At 41.1% G+C, this 19,526-nt stretch overlaps 1 protein-coding gene across 5 annotated transcripts in view; it reads left to right on the top strand.

Annotated features, from left to right (window-relative positions):
• klc1a (kinesin light chain 1a) overlaps positions 1-19,526 on the top strand; it is a 49,516-nt gene that overhangs the window by 27,186 nt on the left and 2,804 nt on the right. Inside the window, exons 11-16 of one of the 5 annotated variants that reach the window (XM_061062861.1) lie at positions 275-342; positions 889-997; positions 3,287-3,421; positions 12,169-12,299; positions 16,236-16,302; positions 19,179-19,526. The exon at positions 19,179-19,526 is cut by the window's right edge and continues 2,804 nt beyond it. In XM_061062861.1, the coding sequence (XP_060918844.1) occupies positions 275-342; positions 889-997; positions 3,287-3,421; positions 12,169-12,299; positions 16,236-16,302; positions 19,179-19,244 (576 nt within the window). In that variant the 3' untranslated portion in view covers positions 19,245-19,526. Of the gene's footprint in view, positions 1-274; positions 343-888; positions 998-3,286; positions 3,449-7,494; positions 9,386-12,168; positions 12,300-16,235; positions 16,303-19,178 lie in introns of those variants that run through there. The other 4 variants (XM_061062860.1, XM_061062862.1, XM_061062863.1 and 1 more) reach the window with 4 other exon arrangements.

Below are 19,526 nucleotides of genomic sequence, written 5' to 3'. Positions count from 1 at the left end.
TGATGAAGTCTCAGTAATTACCATCTCCTGCTGATCTGAGTGAGGATCCCAACTAGGAGTTCATTTTTCATCACGCTTCAAAGGGTTTAGTTGTTCAGGGACTAACCAGACTGAAGAGCCCTTAATGTTGTCTTTGAAGGTATTAAAACATCCTCTTCAGTTTGTTATGGGTTCATTTTCACTTCAAGAGTCACTTCACATTTCAAGTCCATGTAGACCCTCTAAAGTGGTTTTGGTGGGTAACTCTTAGCTTTTCTTTTCTTTTTTTTTGTAGGGGAAGCAGAAGGACGGCTCACCTTTTGGAGAATATGGAGGCTGGTACAAGGCCTGTAAAGTCGACAGGTACGGTTGAGTCTTGAATTAAGTGTCTAAGTGCAGATGAGCAGTGTTTCCAGCAGATGGAAAAAAAAATAGGTTTTTAAATACTTCAGCATTAAAGGTGAGTGGACTCTTACTGAAATCTCCACACACCTTAGCTTTCCAAAAAATATACCAATCTCTCTTCTACCCCAGAAGAGCCCAAACAGACTATCTCCCATTGCTCTGTATTTCTCAGCATAGCGTCTGATTGATGCTGTGGCTCTGCAGGTTATTGTAGAGAGAGAGAGAGAGAGAGAGAGAGATGTTAGAAAATGAAATGCTCACACATACAGGAAGAGGAAAAAAAGGAAGGACGAGGGGAGAAAAATAGAAAGCACACTTGTTGCTTTCTGAATAATTGTTCATACTCTGTAGATTTGGTGTGTATCACATTGTGGGAGGAGGGTACAGGATGAGCAGGTTTAAGGTGGTTGTGGGGGAGTGAGTGGGTGTCTGATTTAGTCTATGTTCAGTTGCCCTCATTAAATTATTCTCTTTGACAAGATATTCCTCCTCGTGTCTCTGCAGCCCTACAGTGACCACCACCCTGAAGAACCTGGGCGCCCTCTACAGGCGGCAGGGGAAGTTTGAGGCGGCAGAGACTCTGGAGGAAGCTGCCCTGCGTTCCAGAAAGCAGGTGTGGTCTCTTGATGATCATGTGACTGATAACACAGGATACCTTTCCGGGGCTAAGTCATCCCTGTTGTGTTAAAACTGCAGAAATAGCTCTAAATGACCGTATTGGGTTACCAGCTCTCAGATCAAATGGCTCTGCGCAGCATTTCCTGGCAGATTAAAAGGCAGAATAGTTTCAATGTAGCATAAAATTAGGGAGACGGATGATGTATAATTAAGATGCGGGGAAGGATGCAGCTTTCAAAGTGCCTCTGGTGATGTGTTACTGATGAGATTTAGCGGGGTTTCCCGTGGAGATAAGAGGCAGTGGAGAACCCCTGCAGCCGTCATCCTAAATTAGGATTCTCTTTCAAAGTTAGTGCCAAGCATCTCTCTGTTGGGAAGTAACATCAGGCTATTTAAACCTGATCCTGTTATACCAGTGGATGTCACAACTGTAGAAATTGATACTAATTTAGTTTGCTTACAAATAACACACACACCCTCCACAAGGCTTCTTTAATTAATCAAATCATTGTAAGTGGGATGGGAAAATTTTCATGACGTTCAAAACAATATCAAACTCATAAAAACTTCCAACAAGATGGAGTCATGATGGAATAGAAAAAAGCTTGACCCAAAAAAAACAAATATCAAATCAATGTTGTGTTATACAAACATGAACATGTAGTATGTAGACACATCTTTCTACACAGCATGGGATGAAATTCATGGACTGTTATGAATCTGACACTTTACCATCAAGTGCTTTCCAACTGAGACGCAAGACTGTTTGTGAGGGGGCATTTCCTGTGTTATAATAATCCATTAGAGCCACACAGGCTGAGGCTGAGATTTGTACAAATATTATCTATAAATCCAGAAATTAGTTGTTGTGCAATAAGAAAACTAGCCTACTTTTTCCACAAAGAAAATGTGTCATGAATCACGAGGAATCACTTTCCTTTCCCTGCTGTTTGATACTGCTAAGAACGGAAACTCAGGACCTTCTGTATGTTTGTCCTGCTGGAGCCTTTCCATTTAAGGTGTTATTTGTTGTCATCTTTCTGTCATGTACTTGAGAAATGTGCTCAAATGGTTGTTTTGACATTTCTGTAGCTTTTCGTTCTTTTCTTTCTTTATTTGTGCACTTAACCTCAAGAAAAGCTCTGATGAGGTAGATTAAGACAATCCATGCCCAGAGGTCTCCTTTACATTGAATCAGTGTCTCTGTATTATGTAATGGAGGAAGTATTTCATTATCTCACAATATGAGCATCATCTTCATTTACCCTTTGTGATCCTGTCAGTCTGTGTTTTTCCACTCGTGAATAATTAATTCCTCAGACACGGTCAGACAACACAGTGTTTGCATCAATCTGCACTGTGCTGTTAGAGCATCGTCAGTCCAGCTTTAAATAGACCAGAGACTGCTTCTTTGTGCCAACTTGTTCCTGAGGTGTAATCCCTTCATTATTCACAGCCGAGTTTATAAATGTGTCTTAAAGCATGCATGAAGGGAATATTAAGCTTTTAAAAATTAGATTTTTACACATGCAAAAGAACTTCTGAATATTCCCAGAAACTTTCCAGAAATTCTAAAGGTGAGCTGCATGTAAAAAGCTTAAAAAAACAAAAACATTTTCCGTTTGAAGTTGTGTTGAGCCAATGTGTGAACATAGCAGGTAATATTCCAGGAGAATTATTATTACTATGCTTGGGGCCTTTTTGCCTTTTATTAGACAGAACAGCTGAAGAGAGGCAGGAAGTGTTGGGAGGACAGAGTAGGGAAGCAAAGGGCAAAGGTCAGATTCAAACCCACGGCCGCTGTAATGAGGACTCCAACTCCGAACATGGGGTGCACGTCATAACCGCATGGCCATCCAGCCTCACATATTCAGAACAATTCACAGCGAGTGAGTGTGCTGTGGTGATAGTGTCCATTTCCTGGTTTATATTAAGGAGACAACATGTTTTTGACTGCTGTGCCTTCAATTATTCATTTTTTTTCCTATTTGGCCTTTAAAATTGACTTTTTTGAATTTGTTCCGACTGTTTTATCCTCATGTTTTATGCATGTGTCTGCCAGGGCCTGCTGTCTTTGTGGCAGGTGGTAGAGGTTCATAGCTTCCATGTAAATTGGATTGGATGAATTGGCACTTGTTCCTGTCAGCTCCATGTGTGTGACAGTGTGTTTTAATCTGCAGGTGGCACAGGTTCCTCGCTGTTGATTTAATTGGATTAGCTGAACTTGAATTGATTTCTTCTTTATGTGTGTGATTGTGTGTTTTTGTGTGTGTGTGTGTGTCAGGGTCTGGACACTGTTCATAAGCAGCGTGTGGCAGAGGTCCTGAGCGAGCCCGAGGCCCGTGAGAAGCAGCGGAGCCGCGAGAGCTTGACCTCTGACACGGTGAAATACGAGAGCGGGCCGGACGGTGGCGAGGAAGTGAGTATGAGCGTGGAGTGGAACGGGGTAAGTACAGTACACAGCCCTCAGCACGTCACAGAGAGTCTTTACATTCAGTGCAGACGTGTTCAATAACAACGACTGTATCTCTCTGGACAGAAGCCTCACACATCAGCCCACCACGAGTCCTGTTTATAAAGATATGATATGTGTATGTAGAGTCAGACATATCATATCTGATGGATGAGGTCAGATGATAGGAACTTTGTTACATCAACAACTTGATTTATTTTTCTTTCTTTAGTTCAGATCAATGCCGTTAAAAGTATTGGATTATAAAGTCATGAAAGAATCTTTAATGACATATTAAAACTACGGCTGTGTTTGATTTAAGACAACTTTGTTTGTTTTTTCCACTCACTGTCTCCATGCCACTTTAATTCTGCATGTTGAGTTCTCATCATTTCACATTATTTAAATATGAAATGTTACTCAAGGGTGTCTGTGGTTTCTGTCAAGAAAGATATGAAGGTTGTTTCTTTACCCAGTATGTCGATAATGATGTTCTGTGTGACACTGCTTATGCTGATTGACTGTCAGATTACTACAGTACTAAAGTAGTTGTTGCTTATACTAAACTGTTTCGCTGACTTAGATTAATACGACCAAGTGAGACTGTTCTCAGCCCGATCTTAAATCTCCTCCACAGTAGGTGCTCCAGTCGTAGTGTTTAACATTTAAAAGCAGTGTTTTGGTTGTTGTAAAAACTTCTTCTCCCCTCTAAAAAACATCTGCCTCTAGAGCTTTCCAAACTAACTCTGAGTCTTATAAACTGCTCTCACAGCAGTAAAGCTCCTCTGGTTTTCACACGTTGACAACACCCACCTTAACTCTCTCTGCCGCAGAGCCTCTTCTCTAACTCAGCTGGTACTCTTTACAGCATCTGCAGTATTCCCTCAGCCTCTAGTGACTGCAGCGGCAGGACATGTAGATGTAGCGTCTCTGTAGGCTGCTTACCGTCGTGTTTTTAAAGGCTGCTGCTGCTGCTGCCTGCTCACATAGCAACAGTAGCCATAGCTCCCTGAACAGCCAATCAGCATCTCCTCCCGTTCCTCTAGTTGTGGCTCTGGGAGGTTCAGTCCGAGATGCATCAGTGTCTCTAAAATACGACATCCTGTCAGTCATTTATAATCATTCAGCCTCCTGCAGACATTCACACACCGCCAGCTGATCTCTGGACTATTTATATCAGAACAACCTGCCTGTCTCATCTGGAAGGAGCTCCAGCTGGAAGTGAATTGTTTGTTGTGCCCTTAAGCATTCTTTCCTCCAACACAAAATGAATGTTTAACTCAGATTTGACCAGAAAGTTGAGAAGAGTAGAGCACAAAGAGAATCTCTTCAGTAAGATTTAGGATGCGATTAAACTTTATCTCACAGCAGCACAAGAAGATGACGAGACTTAGACAGGAAGATTTAAAAAATATGTACAGATAGAGATACAAAGACTAAGGATAAGTTCTCAAACATTAAACTCCAAGAATTATGTTAATTAAAATACTCATTTAGCCCTGTGATTGTCTGGCGTTCAGTACCGGGTGTAACCCCGCCTCTCGCCCAATGACAGCTGGGATCAGCTTCAGCGTAATGAGATGGGAAGGGAATTCCAGAGGATTGATGCTATGGCCTCAAACCAAGATCACCTTATAATGAGTCAGTGGGACGGACAGCAGGTGTAGGGTGTTGGTCCTTAGCGAACAGGTTGGTGAATACAGCTGAATGAAAAAAAGTAATCACAGTCATTGCACCTTATATTTGACTCTATGAAAACATTAATAGGTTAAACTTAGTGTTTGAGTATTTTTCCCCTCCGCCGCCTCCCTGCAGCTGTCACACCTTTTACTTTGTCTTCCAACCTGTCAACGAAATCATCACTTCCACCTGAGCTCTCTCCACAGGCAGGTGTGAAAACAGTTTTCTCCTCACTTCTAATCAAATGAGTCCTGCGAGAAGCAGCGTGACTCATCGGTCTGTTCATCTGACTCCACATGGGCTCTGTACTGTACTCCTTCTGTGTGTAATCCTGAAACACTGTGCTCTATGTTCCTGTGCATGTGTGCATCTTTCCCTTTGTGTCTTAAGCTGCTGTCTGAGAACTTTACACTGGGTGTTTTTTTTTTGTTCTGGTGTCTTTGTTAATTTCCTTCTGCTTCTTTTGTTTGGATGTTAGCAGCCAGAGAGGAAGGACAGTTTGTTTATCAAATGAACTAAAAACACCATTAATGCTAACTGTTATTCAGTTCAGTTGTGTTAAATATACTTCTCAATTGATTTTTTTAAATGTCATAAAGTGCAGTTATAGAATATTTTCAATTAAAGCTCATTAGTGATTACTAGATCGACTTTATTCCAGAGCTGTGGAACATTTAAAAGTGATTTTTGAAGCATTTTTCTCTTAAACATTATTGAATATTGTTGGTTTTCAGTATTTTAATTAGTGAGTGTGTGTTTTAGGACATCTTCTCCATCATTTTAGAAACACATAAACATCAAAAAAATGTTCATAATTTCTCTCAACCGTACTTCATTCTGCTGAAACAATCAAATCAAAATAATCAACGATCACATTTTTCAGTAGCTGTCTGGCTGCTCTCATGCGTCTCCTCCCTGCATCCCCTCTGTGCTCGTTGTGTGGTTTCCTAACAAAGTTTAAACGTTCTGACTTGATGTAATTGTGCTAACGATGTTCCAGATACAGACACGGTAGCTCTCCATCACTTTAGAGTGTGCAAAGGCTCCACCTAGTGGCAGACTCTGAGAATTACATCACATTCAATCACCTAACGAGATGAACAGTGGGGTGAGGTCAGAATTGATGAATGCAAGAATGAAGTACAACAGTAACAACCATCTTAATGCTTTTAATATCAAGAGAAGAGTTTAGTATTTCTTTGTATTTGATTTTAATTTACCGTACAATTAACTCAGTTTTAAGAACAAAGAGAGAAAGGCAGAGTTTTGTTTCCTGCTGTAAACAAGCTAAACTCTGAGAGTCTAGTTGCATTTTCATTGAGGTCAAAAAGCTCCAGCAACACTTGTCTTGTAGTGTGAAGACAACTTTATTAACAAATTAGACCGACGCGTTTCGGCTTGTGGCCCCAAAAAGTTAAAAAAAAAAATACATGAAGACAACCAATCAAATTCATTCACATTTGTACATCGGCCAATGAGGCACCTGCAAAGGTGGGCTGGTTAGGTTAGTTGGTTAGACCAATGAGTAGTGACATGGAGGTGAGGGGCATGTCCAACAAAGGCAAGGATGACACCATATTTGGTCAACAAGTTGGAATCAAGGGGACGCTTTAAAGTTTGCACAAGAAGGTGCATTTTTGTTGCCTCCTGGTATTTTTAAATCAGTTCATTCAGTCGAGATCTTGTATTTTTTGTCACACCTGAGGCGGGAAACAGGAGGTGTGAATTGAGTTCAGACGGGGCCGATAATAACTTCTACTCAGTCCTTGTCTTGTAAGCTCAAAATCAGTTAAGGTGTTGGAGCTCCAAACGCTTCTGTGGGCGAGACATCACGCTATTTTGAGTCTTTTTTTGGAAAATGGTTGACGGCCTTAGAGAATTAAAGTCTGTTTTTTTTTTTAGTTCTTTATCCTAGAAACCTAAGTAGGATGACGCAGACATGAATCAAACTCAAACAAAATAGTTAGCTGCCTAGTTTTCTTCATCTTTTTTCAACATCATTCTTCTATTTTCTTAATTTGAGCTTTCTAACCAATCAGAATCCTTTAAAAAGACACAAGAGGTCTTAACCTGCCATTTAACTCGACTTATATTTTCCTGTTTTGTGCTTGTTTTCTAAAAGTTTAGGGTGTGATGCTTTTCCCAAAGCTGGTAGAGAAATACTGTGTCTGATCTGTAAATCCTGCTTCAGTGTCTTTAATTCACTGTTTCCCTTCCTGTGTTCTTCTTCTACTGTTCTCTTCCCCTGTCTTTTTTTTTCTAAATTCAATCTCTCCACATCTCATCTCACTGTCTTTTCTCTCTCTCTCTCTCTCTCTCTCTTTCACTCTTTGTCTCCTCCCGCTCCGTCTGACCGGCAGGCATAACTCCAGATGCCTTGTAATGATTCTAAAAACTTGTCTTCTGCATGACGGACGCCTCGCCTCACCTTTTCCTCGCGTCAGTCCCTTCAGCTTTGCAGTTCTCTTCAGCTCTGACTCCCTCATCTCTTTACCTCCTCTGGGTTCTGGTGGGATTCTTCACGGGCCGGGGGCGATCCACAGCGATAATGTTGCTTTAACGAGGAGTGGGTTGGAGTTTGGATTACGCAGAGTTGTGTTTGTATCTGCTGTGGGTGGGAGAGAACTGGGGGGGATATTGAACTCTTAATTCTTACCATGATCTTCCTTCTGTCCCCCTCTCCTCTCTCTATCTCCCTCTCTTTCTGCCCCTCTCCAGTTAAAACTTTAAACTGTCATTCTGACTGCAGACTCATTTTATAGATGCTGGGGAGGTTTTTAGGGTGTGTCCTTAAAATCTGTGACTCCTACCTTGTTCTCTTAGCTGCTCTGTGAAGCATCACCTTATAATAATAACAATAATAACTTTATTTTTAAGCTCTCTTAAAAACAAGGGTTGACAAAGTGCCACAGCAAACATAAGAACGCACAAGAACCCAAAAAACCACGGCAACAGAGCAACCCAAGGGAGAGACACACAACCAACAACAAGAAAACCCCAAATGTAAAAGATCCCAAGTCCCTGACTTACAACTTTCCAATCCCACCCGAGGCATTAAGCAGTTATATCCGCTCTCCCGGAGCACAACTCTGGAGGAAAACGACACTGAAAATCAATCTAAAGGAATAAAGCATGCTTCTTTTGCAACTCATGTATAGCAGTATGTTTAAGAAAGTTGATGTTTGAGGGAAGCATTGCATTCCTTTAGTGGATGAAAGTGAAGAAAACAGTTAAAATATGTAGAAATATTAGATATAAATATTATAAAACATGCTGCAAAACAGATAATGTCCTCAAATATCTTATTAAAGAAGACGTGGGTGCACATCCAGTCCTTCATGTAGATCTGCACATTTAAACTAAACTCCTTGAAGTCAAATTATTTTGGATTTTCCGCACACTTGCCCCCACTTCTCCCTAGATTTAAAAAAAAAAAAAGTCAATGTATTCGCCCCTAAAGGATCTTCAGCGGGGAAATATCAACATGACTGTAAAGAAGGAACAACACTGATCACACCAAACTGATCAAACACAAAACCTCTCACAATCTGACTCTGCAGGTATGAAACGGTCAGAGTTAAAGCTTTAACGTTTATCCCCTCTTCCTTTCTTTGGGTCTCCTCTCTCTCTCCTTCTCCGTCCTCTGTTTTCCTCTTGGCGTTTTACATCTGAACTCATTAGTGGTGACTCAAAGCTCATAGTGATTCAACATGCTGTAAATAACATCTCCTTAAAATAAAAAAAGTAAAAAACTCGTCAGCATGAGCGAGAGCACCGTTGATTGTGGCTCTGTGGGTTTTAGAGTTTTAGTCGTTAGTATGTCGTTCTGTGTCATCTGTAAGCAACGATATCACACTAAACCTTCGATGTCAACAAGAAGACGCTTTAAAGGGAGCAGGATTCATGCATGATGTGTTACAAATAGACTGACACAGTTATTCAGTTTCAGAGGAGAAGAAGTGGAGTGATTGTCTTTAAAAAGCTTAAACATTGTGCATTTAGCCTGTTGACCTTCTGTATATCTGTATATAGGTGTCTGAGTAAATGGGTGGGGGGAGGGGGGGTGGTGCAGAGGGTTTCGCTGTGAACAAAGCAATGTTGAATATGTTGGAAATGTAGGAATTATTAAAGCCTCCTCGTCTCTGTTCTCCGCTCCTGCTAATAATCTTCTGCGTGTCCTGTCCTGTTTGTGCATCTTCCAGTTTGTCTTTCTTAACTTCTAATAAAACCTAAACTCTTTGCTCACCTGAACCTGTGCCTGTCGCCTCTTTGTGTGCGTCCCTCTCTTTTCTCTGTGTGTGCTTTGATAACTGAGTGAGCTCTAAACATTAACACCTCTCAGCTGGAGCGACATCACACCATCTTTACTCTTTGTCATATGGAGATTGTGTTGAGATAAAAAAAAGAGTCAGAGCATAAACAACACCCAGAAATAAACAAGATGATGTACAATAAAAAAAACAAAAATAAAGACTGCTTTTAAACTACTCAGGTACAACAATCCTCGGTCACAAAGACCTTTAAACGCACTCATGGACATCATGCCTTAAAGGCTTTATATGTGATTTTTTTGATCCAGCAGATGTCGCCCTTGAGCTCCAGCATGAAACCAAAACAACTCGCGCTGCATTGTTGTGTTAGCATGCTAATGCTAGCGATCTTTATTATGCTCGTATCTTCACACTGCATGTAAATTTACCTGAAATGAGCGTGATCTAGAAACACAGTTAAGCAGTGAGTACAGTATGTTATTCTTCTTTTCTCTAGTCCCTCAATTAAACAACTTTTATACGTGAGGGGAGGAGTCAGCCGGCCGTCCTGGCGATGTAAACAAACTGAAGATAGGACTCTGAAAACATCACAGACAGTGGGACTCGGGTGTTTCACCCATTGTAGACAGTCATGACTCACAGAGTTATTTTCAGAGGATATACTTGATTTATATTACATTTAAGTGTGAAAAATCACAGAAAGCCTTTAAATGCGCTCATGGACATCATGCCCTAACGTAGCAGGGACAAAAGACGAACCGCGGCTGGCATTGCCTATGTGGAATTGCTTCATAATTTTTATTCAAATAAATCAAGAATAGGGATGTTGAACAATTTGATCGCGATTAATCACTTATTTAATTACATGTTTGACGGTATTTTAAGCTTATTTAGAGTTTTTTGGACTGGCTTTAGCTCAGGGTACTTCCTGTTACTTCCTGTTTGGATAAAATAAAAAACTTTTATTTTTAGACTAAAAAATGAACTTTGGGTAGATTGAGGGTTATGTTGGTAACTTAACCACTTAACAGTTTTTTCCATTCAGTGACTGTTGGAGTTTCCTTTATTGAGACATTTTCTGGTTCTTTCTTTTCTTCTTCCAGCTTCGAGTATTTGTAATAAATATCTGTCCTGCGTTACGCTTTTCACACATTTCCCAACTATACAACTCTAAAAGTCAAATCAAGCTCTGTGGAGATTATTGATCTCATCGCAGTCACCACAACCGTCCATTAAGACGTGATATTAGGGCATCACTAATGACCAGCAGACTTATCACCAAACCATCTCCAGCACTGATCATGCTCAGGTGTGTTTCTCGACGACTCTTTAATTTTAAGAGTTATAAAAAAATATTGAACGAGGTTCACAAACAAACTGGTCTGTTAGCTCTTAATGAAAATATTAATCCAGCTACTACTTGAGCTTGTTTTTAAAATTCTGTTTATGTAAAATCAATCAGCACTCAGTTTAGAGCGGCTCGTCCACATCCATGTTTGGACCTTTGAATCAAACGCTAGTTTTTAAATATTTGTCTCACTTCTCAGAGCCCTGCTCTGTTTGAAGGTAGGTCACTTTCTTCAGGTTACTGACACATGAAAGTGTCTGAATCTATTCTTCAGCATGTGCAACAGAGAAAGTCCTCGTCTACAGGTAGGCGGGTATTTTTTTAAAACACAGCTTTTTCTTTTTAGTGTTACGGCCTTTCGTATGCAAACTGTGTTTTATGTCACTGAAAACGCACCTTTTTTTTTAAACCTCCTGCAAAGTGAAGATTTTCAGAAACTGTTGGGATCGTAACGTCACGCTGTGCGCTGGTTCCTACTCCGTTTGATGTCATTGTGTGGCGCTGTCATTTTAATTTTGGAGTTTTGGTGTTAACATTGCTAACTGGACTTTTTCACACACACAACTACTCTCCCAATATGGTGACGAGCAGAGGCGCCTGAGCGGACCACTTTGTAAATAAAATGGTCATTGCAGAGGAATGGAGAGAAAATGTTTCGACATCGTTTTTGGCTTGGCGTGCTCATGACAGCCGTAACGGAACGTTTTGCTTTTTCATGTGGACGGAGATATTTTTGAGAAGTTAGCGTGTGTCGAAGGGATCCTTTTTTTTTTTTAAACGGAGGAGGAAAACCTCTGCGTAAAAAAAATACCTGCCTACGTGTGGACTCGGCCTCGGTCAATTCACCTGTGTGTGTGTGTGCGTGTGTGTGCGTGTGCGTGTGTGTGTGTGTGTGTGTGTGTGCATCAAGACCTTTCTAAAACGGCTCCGTAATGTACGATGCAATGATCACTGATGTAGTGACTTCACAGGTTTGCATCTTGAGTGTGTGCCTGCATTACTGCATTGTGTAGTCACATCAAATGTAGCAACTGTGCACATACATGTGTGGTTGTATTCAGGTGTTGGACCAGCGTTTGAAGACCTCAGAACCTTTTTTGTAAATCTGCAAGTATGTCCTGTGAATTTAACCACACGTCCCAATTTTAAAAAAATCATGGTCTCCAAAAAAGCTGCAGGTTACAATCAGGTTCCTTTGCATCTTTTCCAAACTGGTAACTGTCCTGAGCTCCTGATTCTGTTGAGGAAATTTAAAATCTGCATATTCCTGCACGAGACAAACTGCTAGACATTTTTGAAGGTACCTTCTAACAGTGCACTGGTCTGATGCTAATGTACGTCCAGCATACACACTCCTTTGTGTGTGTGTGTGTGTGTGTGTCAGTGAGTTTAACCCCTGTGACGTCTCCCATCAGGACGGCTCCGGCTCGCTGAAGAGGAGCGGCTCCTTCAGCAAACTGCGAGCGTCGATCCGCCGCAGCAGCGAGAAGCTCGTCCGCAAGCTGAAAGGAAGCGGCCCCAGAGACAGCGAGCCCAAAAACCCCGGGTAACTATAGCAACAGACACCTGAACAACCCGCTACAGGGGACTCTCTCACTTTATGCACTGGAGGACCGGAGGAACGAGCCGGCCCCCTCCGAAACCTCAGCTCGGCGGTTGTTGGTGCACTAACCAAAAATAAAAAGAAGGGATTGGCTCTGCTTCTGCTGGTGGTGAAACTCTTGACGCTGTTTTGCACATGAAATGATCGCGGGAGCTTTTACTCAAACAAAAAAAAACCCATTTATCTAAGTTTCCATCACATCGGTTTACGTTTCTGCTCTCACACTGCTTCTATACAGAGTTTCTTTCTTGTTAACTAGTTTTGTTTTCAAAGAGTCTTAGAGCCACTGAGAAGAAAAGTGTTCGTCCTTTGGGGAATGAACTGAAATATTCTGAGAAAAAATGAAATAGTGGAGATGCAGAGTCTGGTAGTTGGTGAAATTGGGCCAGAAAACCAAAGTGTCTGAACTCTGAAGTTGAGAGAGAGAGAAAAATACCCAAAACACTACGACACATGACACTGAGCAGTTTAAAAAAACAAGATGAAAGAAAGAAAGTTGTAATATTTTGAGTAAAAAAAGTAACCTATTTGGACAAGAGGGGTTCTGTAAGGGACAAAATGTGGAGTTGTAATAATTTATCTGTGAGCTGTAGTTCAGCGCCGGTCAGATTGTTGCAAAAAAACAAAATGTGATGAAAGAGACGGAAAGATTTTGGACTTTCTGTTTTAATAAATGTAAAAAATAAACACAAATCATTTATTAAGGGGCGCAGATGGCCTAGCGGTTAGGTTGCGTCCCATGTATGGAGGCTATAGTCCTCAAGCGGGCAGCCCGGGTTCAAGTCCTTCCTGTTGCTCCTCTCCCCATTTCCCACTTTATCCGCTGTCCGATCAAATTAAGGCAACAATCCACCAAAAAAATCTTTAAAATCTTAAAAAAATCAATCAATTCTTTTCTTAATTCTGCAAATATTTTAGATTTATCCTCAAAGGATTAAAAAAAATTTCTCTCCCACACTTCGTCCGTCAGTGTCTCTAATCCTCGTTAGGAGAAACTTGAACCCTGAACACTATGTCGCCTGTGTGACGAGCAGTGTGAGTAACAGAAATGTTTCGATGAGATGGGACTCCGCAGTTTCTTCACTCTCACGCTGTGACCGGTGATGTTTAGAAAAGCTTCTGCAACGAAACACAAACTAATGTCTGCTTTTATAAACGCCTTCATGCCTGTGGAGCTCTTTTTGACTGTCTCGGTTCAAACCCTGAATAGTGACGTATTTATTGCATTTTGTGGCTTTCGGACTATTTATTTCAATGTGTTTTGAAATATAGTTCACTTTTACTTGGCTGTGGATTTTATTATTTTCTTTGTGTTTGTTTTTTGCTTTGAGAGTTTTATCATGGATAAACAAACGTGTCTGCATGGCTGTTTGTGTTTAGAGTTGAATGCTGTGATGAATTTTTATTTATGAATAAATTTGTTCCTGTGGATGTCGACTTGCATGCCTCATCTGTGTGCTCACTGGGTTACGTTTCTCTTCTCTGTGCTGCTCTCCTCTGAGATGATGACGACGGTGATGATGTCACTGACGCCGCCATTATCATCACTATGAGCGATTGGCTGAAGTAAACCTAAGTCACCGCAGAAATGTCCATTTTCACAAGTCCTTCGATGTCGTTCTTCACTTTGAGATGTTTAGGGGATGAGGGGAGAAACAAAAAAATAAAAACAGGGACTTTTTTAAGTCAGACTTTTATTTTGAAAATCTAAATCTAAGCCGAGTTCAGAGATATTTTATGGACATGAAAACAGATCAGAGTCACAGGACTGCGACTCAAAGTGTGCGTGCTCCATGGGTCAATACAGAATTGGAGGCGGAGCCCCGTTCACTCCTATGAAAGCTGCTCAGCTCAAGTGAAGCAAAAAAATATATAAAAGTCAGACTTCCACTTTTAACAGTCTGATACGTCATCAGGAACGTCAACTTGAAGTCCGAATTCAAATTTGGAATCTTCAGTAGTTGGAGTTAAAAATCCAACATGGCCGCTAAATGCATCAACAGTAACGTTTAAGCTGTGCAGTATTATGTTAGTCCTCTTCTTCTGTATTTAAATCAATCACACCGATAGCATCATGCAGCTCTATCTGTGGACGTGTTGTCATGCAGCTAATACCTGATGATGCAGACGTATCATCAGGTATTAGCTAGCAAAACAAAGGTGATCCTGGAGGCGTCCATGTTGCTTGTCCGACTTGCAACTGGAACAACTGGAACGGGGTTAACCTGGGTGTGATGTCATTCCCAGCTCCGAGATCTGAGTCCTTAGGTAAATGGATCCCAGTCCTGTGACTCTGATCTGTTTTCATTATGTCGACAAAAAAATCTGAATTCTGCTTTTATTGCAACTTTTAAGACTTTAAAGGCTTTATATGTGATTTTTTGATCCAGCAGATGTCGCCCTTGAGCACCAGCATGAAACCAAAACAACTCGCGCTGCATTGTTGTGTTAGCATGCTAATGCTAGCGATCTTTATTATGCTCATATCTTCACACTGCATGTAAATTTACCTGAAATGAGCGTGATCTAGAAACACAGTTAAGCAGTGAGTACAGTATGTTATTCTTCTTTTCTCTAGTCCCTCAATTAAACAATTTTTATACGTGAGGGGAGGAGTCAGCCGGCCGTCCTGGCGATGTAAACAAACTGAAGATAGGACTCTGAAAACTCTGAAAACATCACAGACAGTGGGACTCGGGTGTTACACCCATTGTAGACAGTCATGACTCACAGAGTTATTTTCAGAGGATATACTTGATTTCTACATTTAAGTGTGAAAAATCACATATAAAGACTTTAAGATTTTAAAAAGGGTTTTTAAAGTATTTGTATCAGGAAGTTGATGAGCCTCTAAAACAATGATCAGCTGATTTATAGACGTCTATTTCACAATGTAAGAGTATGGGGAAAAGTCTTTTCGGGCCCTAATGGCATCATGTGACGCTGCAATACCAGCGTGTAAAATTGGCTTCAGCGATCGGCCCTCAGGTGCCCGCAGCGTTACCCACTTAACATCATGAATACTTATATCTCCTGCAGGTAGAGCTGGACGCTCGTTGTGATTCGTCAGAGTGGACATTTCTCTGTTCAGGCATGATTGTTGGTGTTTGCATGAACTTCACTGAAACACAAAAACAAGTTTACAACACTTTAGACTTATTAATAAAAACAGATGTTGTTTATTATCTTCATTAAACTGTTGGTACCACTTTCTATTAAAGGTTTGTAAAGTAGAAGCCATCCTTTATAATATATATATTAAAATATTATTTAGTGGTAAAAAGGTATTTTACTAAATCTTTAAAATGTACAATCTGTTTCTTAATTACATGACAGCAAAAGTAAGAAGTTAGGTTGACTGAAAGTTAGGCTGAGACATTTCCAGCATGGCGGCTGCTGAGCCTCCTGCAGGAACAGATGGCTGACGTCACTCAGGCTTCAAACATTAATATTTACAATCTCTGCGTTGACTTTTTAATATTTATGAGATTATTTCAGTATGTCTTCACTTCTTTTTTTCTCTGGGGAATGTAATGCACTTTGTCTTATTTAGACTTTCAGGAGCCATTTTGATCAGTTTTAAGTGTTTTTTGACGAGCTACACATTTTTTTCACAACTTCCAAGTTTAAAAAAAAAAAGGAATAATATGAGAAAGTGGTACCAAAATGTTTCATCGACCTTCTGAATGTTTTTGACAGAGAAAAAGTAGATGTATGAAACTAACCTTTGTGTGAAAATATCACCGATGTTTTTAACCAACCACCCTTTTCCATCGAGCTAATAACCTCCCACTTGACTCTCCACCCCCTCACCTCTTGACCCCTCACCCCCTCACCCCCCCACCACCCACCCCTTGCATGTCACTGCTCTGGGTGCAGCATGAAGCGAGCCAGCTCTCTGGGGGTTCTTAACGTGGCGGACAAGGCTGCGAGTGACCACTACCAAGTAAGGAGTGCCGAGTGTTGGGAACTAAAAGTGTCTGCAGAGAGTCGGTTTGACTTTAACCCTGCCCGTGATCTGAGCGTTAAAACCCTGTGATGGAAAGGTTATTTAAAAAAAAAAAAACACCCTGAGTCAATCAATAACAAAATGTTATCTCAAGACATTTTACAAATAGTGTTACTACAGCCCCGTTATTTTTACACAGTTAAAGGAAACATTCAAAAGGTTCAACTTTACTTTGAATGAAAAGGAGCAAGAGGACGAATAATCTCATAATATCTGCCCCTCTTTCTTAAAAAATTAATTAACAAAACACAAGTTAACAAATAAAATGTCTGCAGGCCAACACAGCCCTCTCACATCTCGCTAACTCTGAAATAAACCCCCAATAAATCCTGAGTTTAATTATTTATACATTTGTTTTTTGAGGGAAGGGAACATCAAACGTTTAATAAAAACATGTCAGTTTGTTTTCAAGATAGAAGAGACAGAAGAAGATCTCCATTATTAGAGGGGGGAGAGAGATTACTTCTACTCTTTTTGAGACAAGATACACACACACACACACACACACACACACAGAGGCCCTGCTAGTCAACAGGCAGCTGCTTAGGACTCCAGGCCAGTAGGGGGACCCCAAGGGCTGACAAAGTTTGAACCACAGCAGGGGTTAAAAAATGAGCAAATTTAGCAACGACTATAGGAAGCATCTTAAGGGGGCCCCAGACCCTGACAGCACTCGCTCTCCATGCCCTGATAAGCATCGCATGCTTTTTTTAAAAGTTTGTCAATGAAAGTCACCGAAAGAAAATGAAGAGGAGTTTCTGTGGGAGTGAAAAAAGGAAAAGGGGGAAAAAGGAGGAAGACGAGTATGCGTTGGGAAACTGGCAGACATATTTGGGAGGAACGCTGGTTGGTGGGGCCCCTAACTAATTTTTGCTTAGGCCCCTGACAGACTCTAGGATCGCCACTGCACACACAGGATCATTTAAACATGCACTAATGGAGAGATGTCAGAGTGAGTGAGGGAGGGGGCTGCACACTAAAGAGCGCCTGAGAATTTGGGGGTTCAGTGCCTTGCTCACCTGCACCTCAGGAAGTGAACCGACACCTCCTAATTTCCAGTCTTGGTCCGCACCAGGACTTGAGCCTCCTGTTCCTAACCCAGGTCCCTCCAGTCTGAGCTGCTGTCACTCCAAACATCTTATATCCGAGTTAGAATCCCCCCGCCTGTTTCACCAAAAGGGTTAAAAACAAACAAACAAGAACTGCAGACACTTTTGGACCTTTTCTTTCTTTTATTCTCTTTCACGTGTCATGATAATCTTTTAGGTATAGACTCTTTTTATCTTAGTTTTGTCAGTTTATTATTTTCTGTGTCAGATTTAAAGGTGATTTATGAAGAGAAACAACATCGACGTGACTCACACACTAACTTCACACCTTTAAAAAACAACCAGCAGATAAGATGTTTACACTCCGTCTTTAAGGAGCCACAGCGCTGTGTGTGTGTGTGTGTGTGTGTGTGTGTGTGTGTGTGTGTGTGTGTGTGTGTGTGTGTGTGTGTGTGTGTGTGTGTGTGTGTGTGTGTGTGTGTGTGTGTGTGTGTGTGTGTGTGTGTGTGTGTGTGTGTGTGTGTGTGTGTGTGTGTGTGTGTGTGTGTGTGTGTGTGTGTGTGTGTGTGTGTGTGTGTTAATCTGACTGTGTGTGTGTGTGTGTGTGTGTGTGTGTGTGTGTGTGTGTTAATCTGACTGTGTGTGTGTGTGTGTGTGTGTGTGTGTGTGTGTGTGTGTGTGTGTGTGTGTGTTAATCTGACTGTGTGTGTGTGTGTGTGTGTGTGTGTGTGTGTGTGGAGCTCCCGCTGTGCCGTGCTTCCTAAAAGTACTGAAACAGAATGTGAATTCACAGTTTGGGACAGGAACATTACGCCATCATGGAATCAGTACGAGTGTACAGAGACGTGATGACGGCTGAGCTTGGTTACGACAGCCCGGCATGCTGACGTTTGAAGAGAAGACAGATACACACTCATATGTTCCTCTTTTGTACAAATCCAAATTTTGATGTCTCTTTAAAAGATGAAATATTTCTTTACATATCTGACCGAGAATATGCTTAAAAATAGAACATTTTTATCATGTTTTAGATGATTTTAAATAACTTTCCTTCCCTCTAATGCGTTCTCTCTTGTTACATCTGTTTTGTAATTTGTGTGTCATGATGGACGTTAGGGCTGCACAATATTTGGAGGGAAAAATGACATTGCGATATAAAAAAATACAGAAAATCAAACGAGATAAACGCTGCCTTCTTTTTATGTAAATATTAGTCCTGCATGATGTTAGAAAACGGTACGACAGGGGATCACTTTGTTCAATATTTAAAGAAACAAAACCCAGTTCGGTCAATGAACAAATCTGCTGTTCTTCATGTTTTACACAACACTTGTTTTGTCCCTCCTGAATGAAAAACATTGACTTGGCCCCTTTAATGTGAAGGTAGCTCAGAGTTATCTGGAGCTTCATCTGACTGAAGCTTTGCCGTTATACCTCTGCCTCCATCAAACATGTTAAACGTGCACATACTGAGTGAGGAATTATTTATTCTATGAATTTAGATGACTGAGAACCAACACGGACATTTGCATATATTGATTTAAATCATATCCTGGGAGGGGCTCCTTCGCTGGACCTTTCAGGGGCCCAAACATTTCTGCAGACCGGCCTGGTGTTTATTGAAAAAGCTCGATCATTGCGATACATCGTGCAGCCCTGATGGACGTCACTATCTCACTGCTGGCAAAACAAATCTACCTTCAGGGACGGATGAAGTAACCTGAGTTCTTTCTTTAATTCTCCTCCGTCTACTTTTTCCTCCAGGAACGAAATAATCGTCTGAGAAAGAGTCGCGACCTGAGTGCCAGCCACACTGACCTGGCGCATTGAAGGTTTTTGTTTTCCCGACCCTGACGGATGGAGGGACTTCAGCACGAGGATCGACCTCCTGTCCACAAACTTCAGACTCTTCTCACTGTAACCTTCTGTGTGTGAAATCTGTTTTTTTTACCCCCACATTATACTCAAACACCACGGCCTCACTGTACAGGTATCGTTGCACTTTTTGAAAGTTTGCGCTCTGCGAGGGGGAAGTCGTGATGTTTATTTGAATCTTTACATATCGAGGAAGAAGAAGAAGAATATATGAACATATTACCTGCTGTAGGTTTC

This window comes from Labrus mixtus, chromosome 18 (assembly GCF_963584025.1).
Source record: "Labrus mixtus chromosome 18, fLabMix1.1, whole genome shotgun sequence".
Taxonomy (NCBI): Eukaryota; Metazoa; Chordata; class Actinopteri; order Labriformes; family Labridae; genus Labrus; species Labrus mixtus.
Note: the sequence above shows the minus strand (reverse complement) of the source record. Positions and strands in the feature narration are given on the sequence as shown.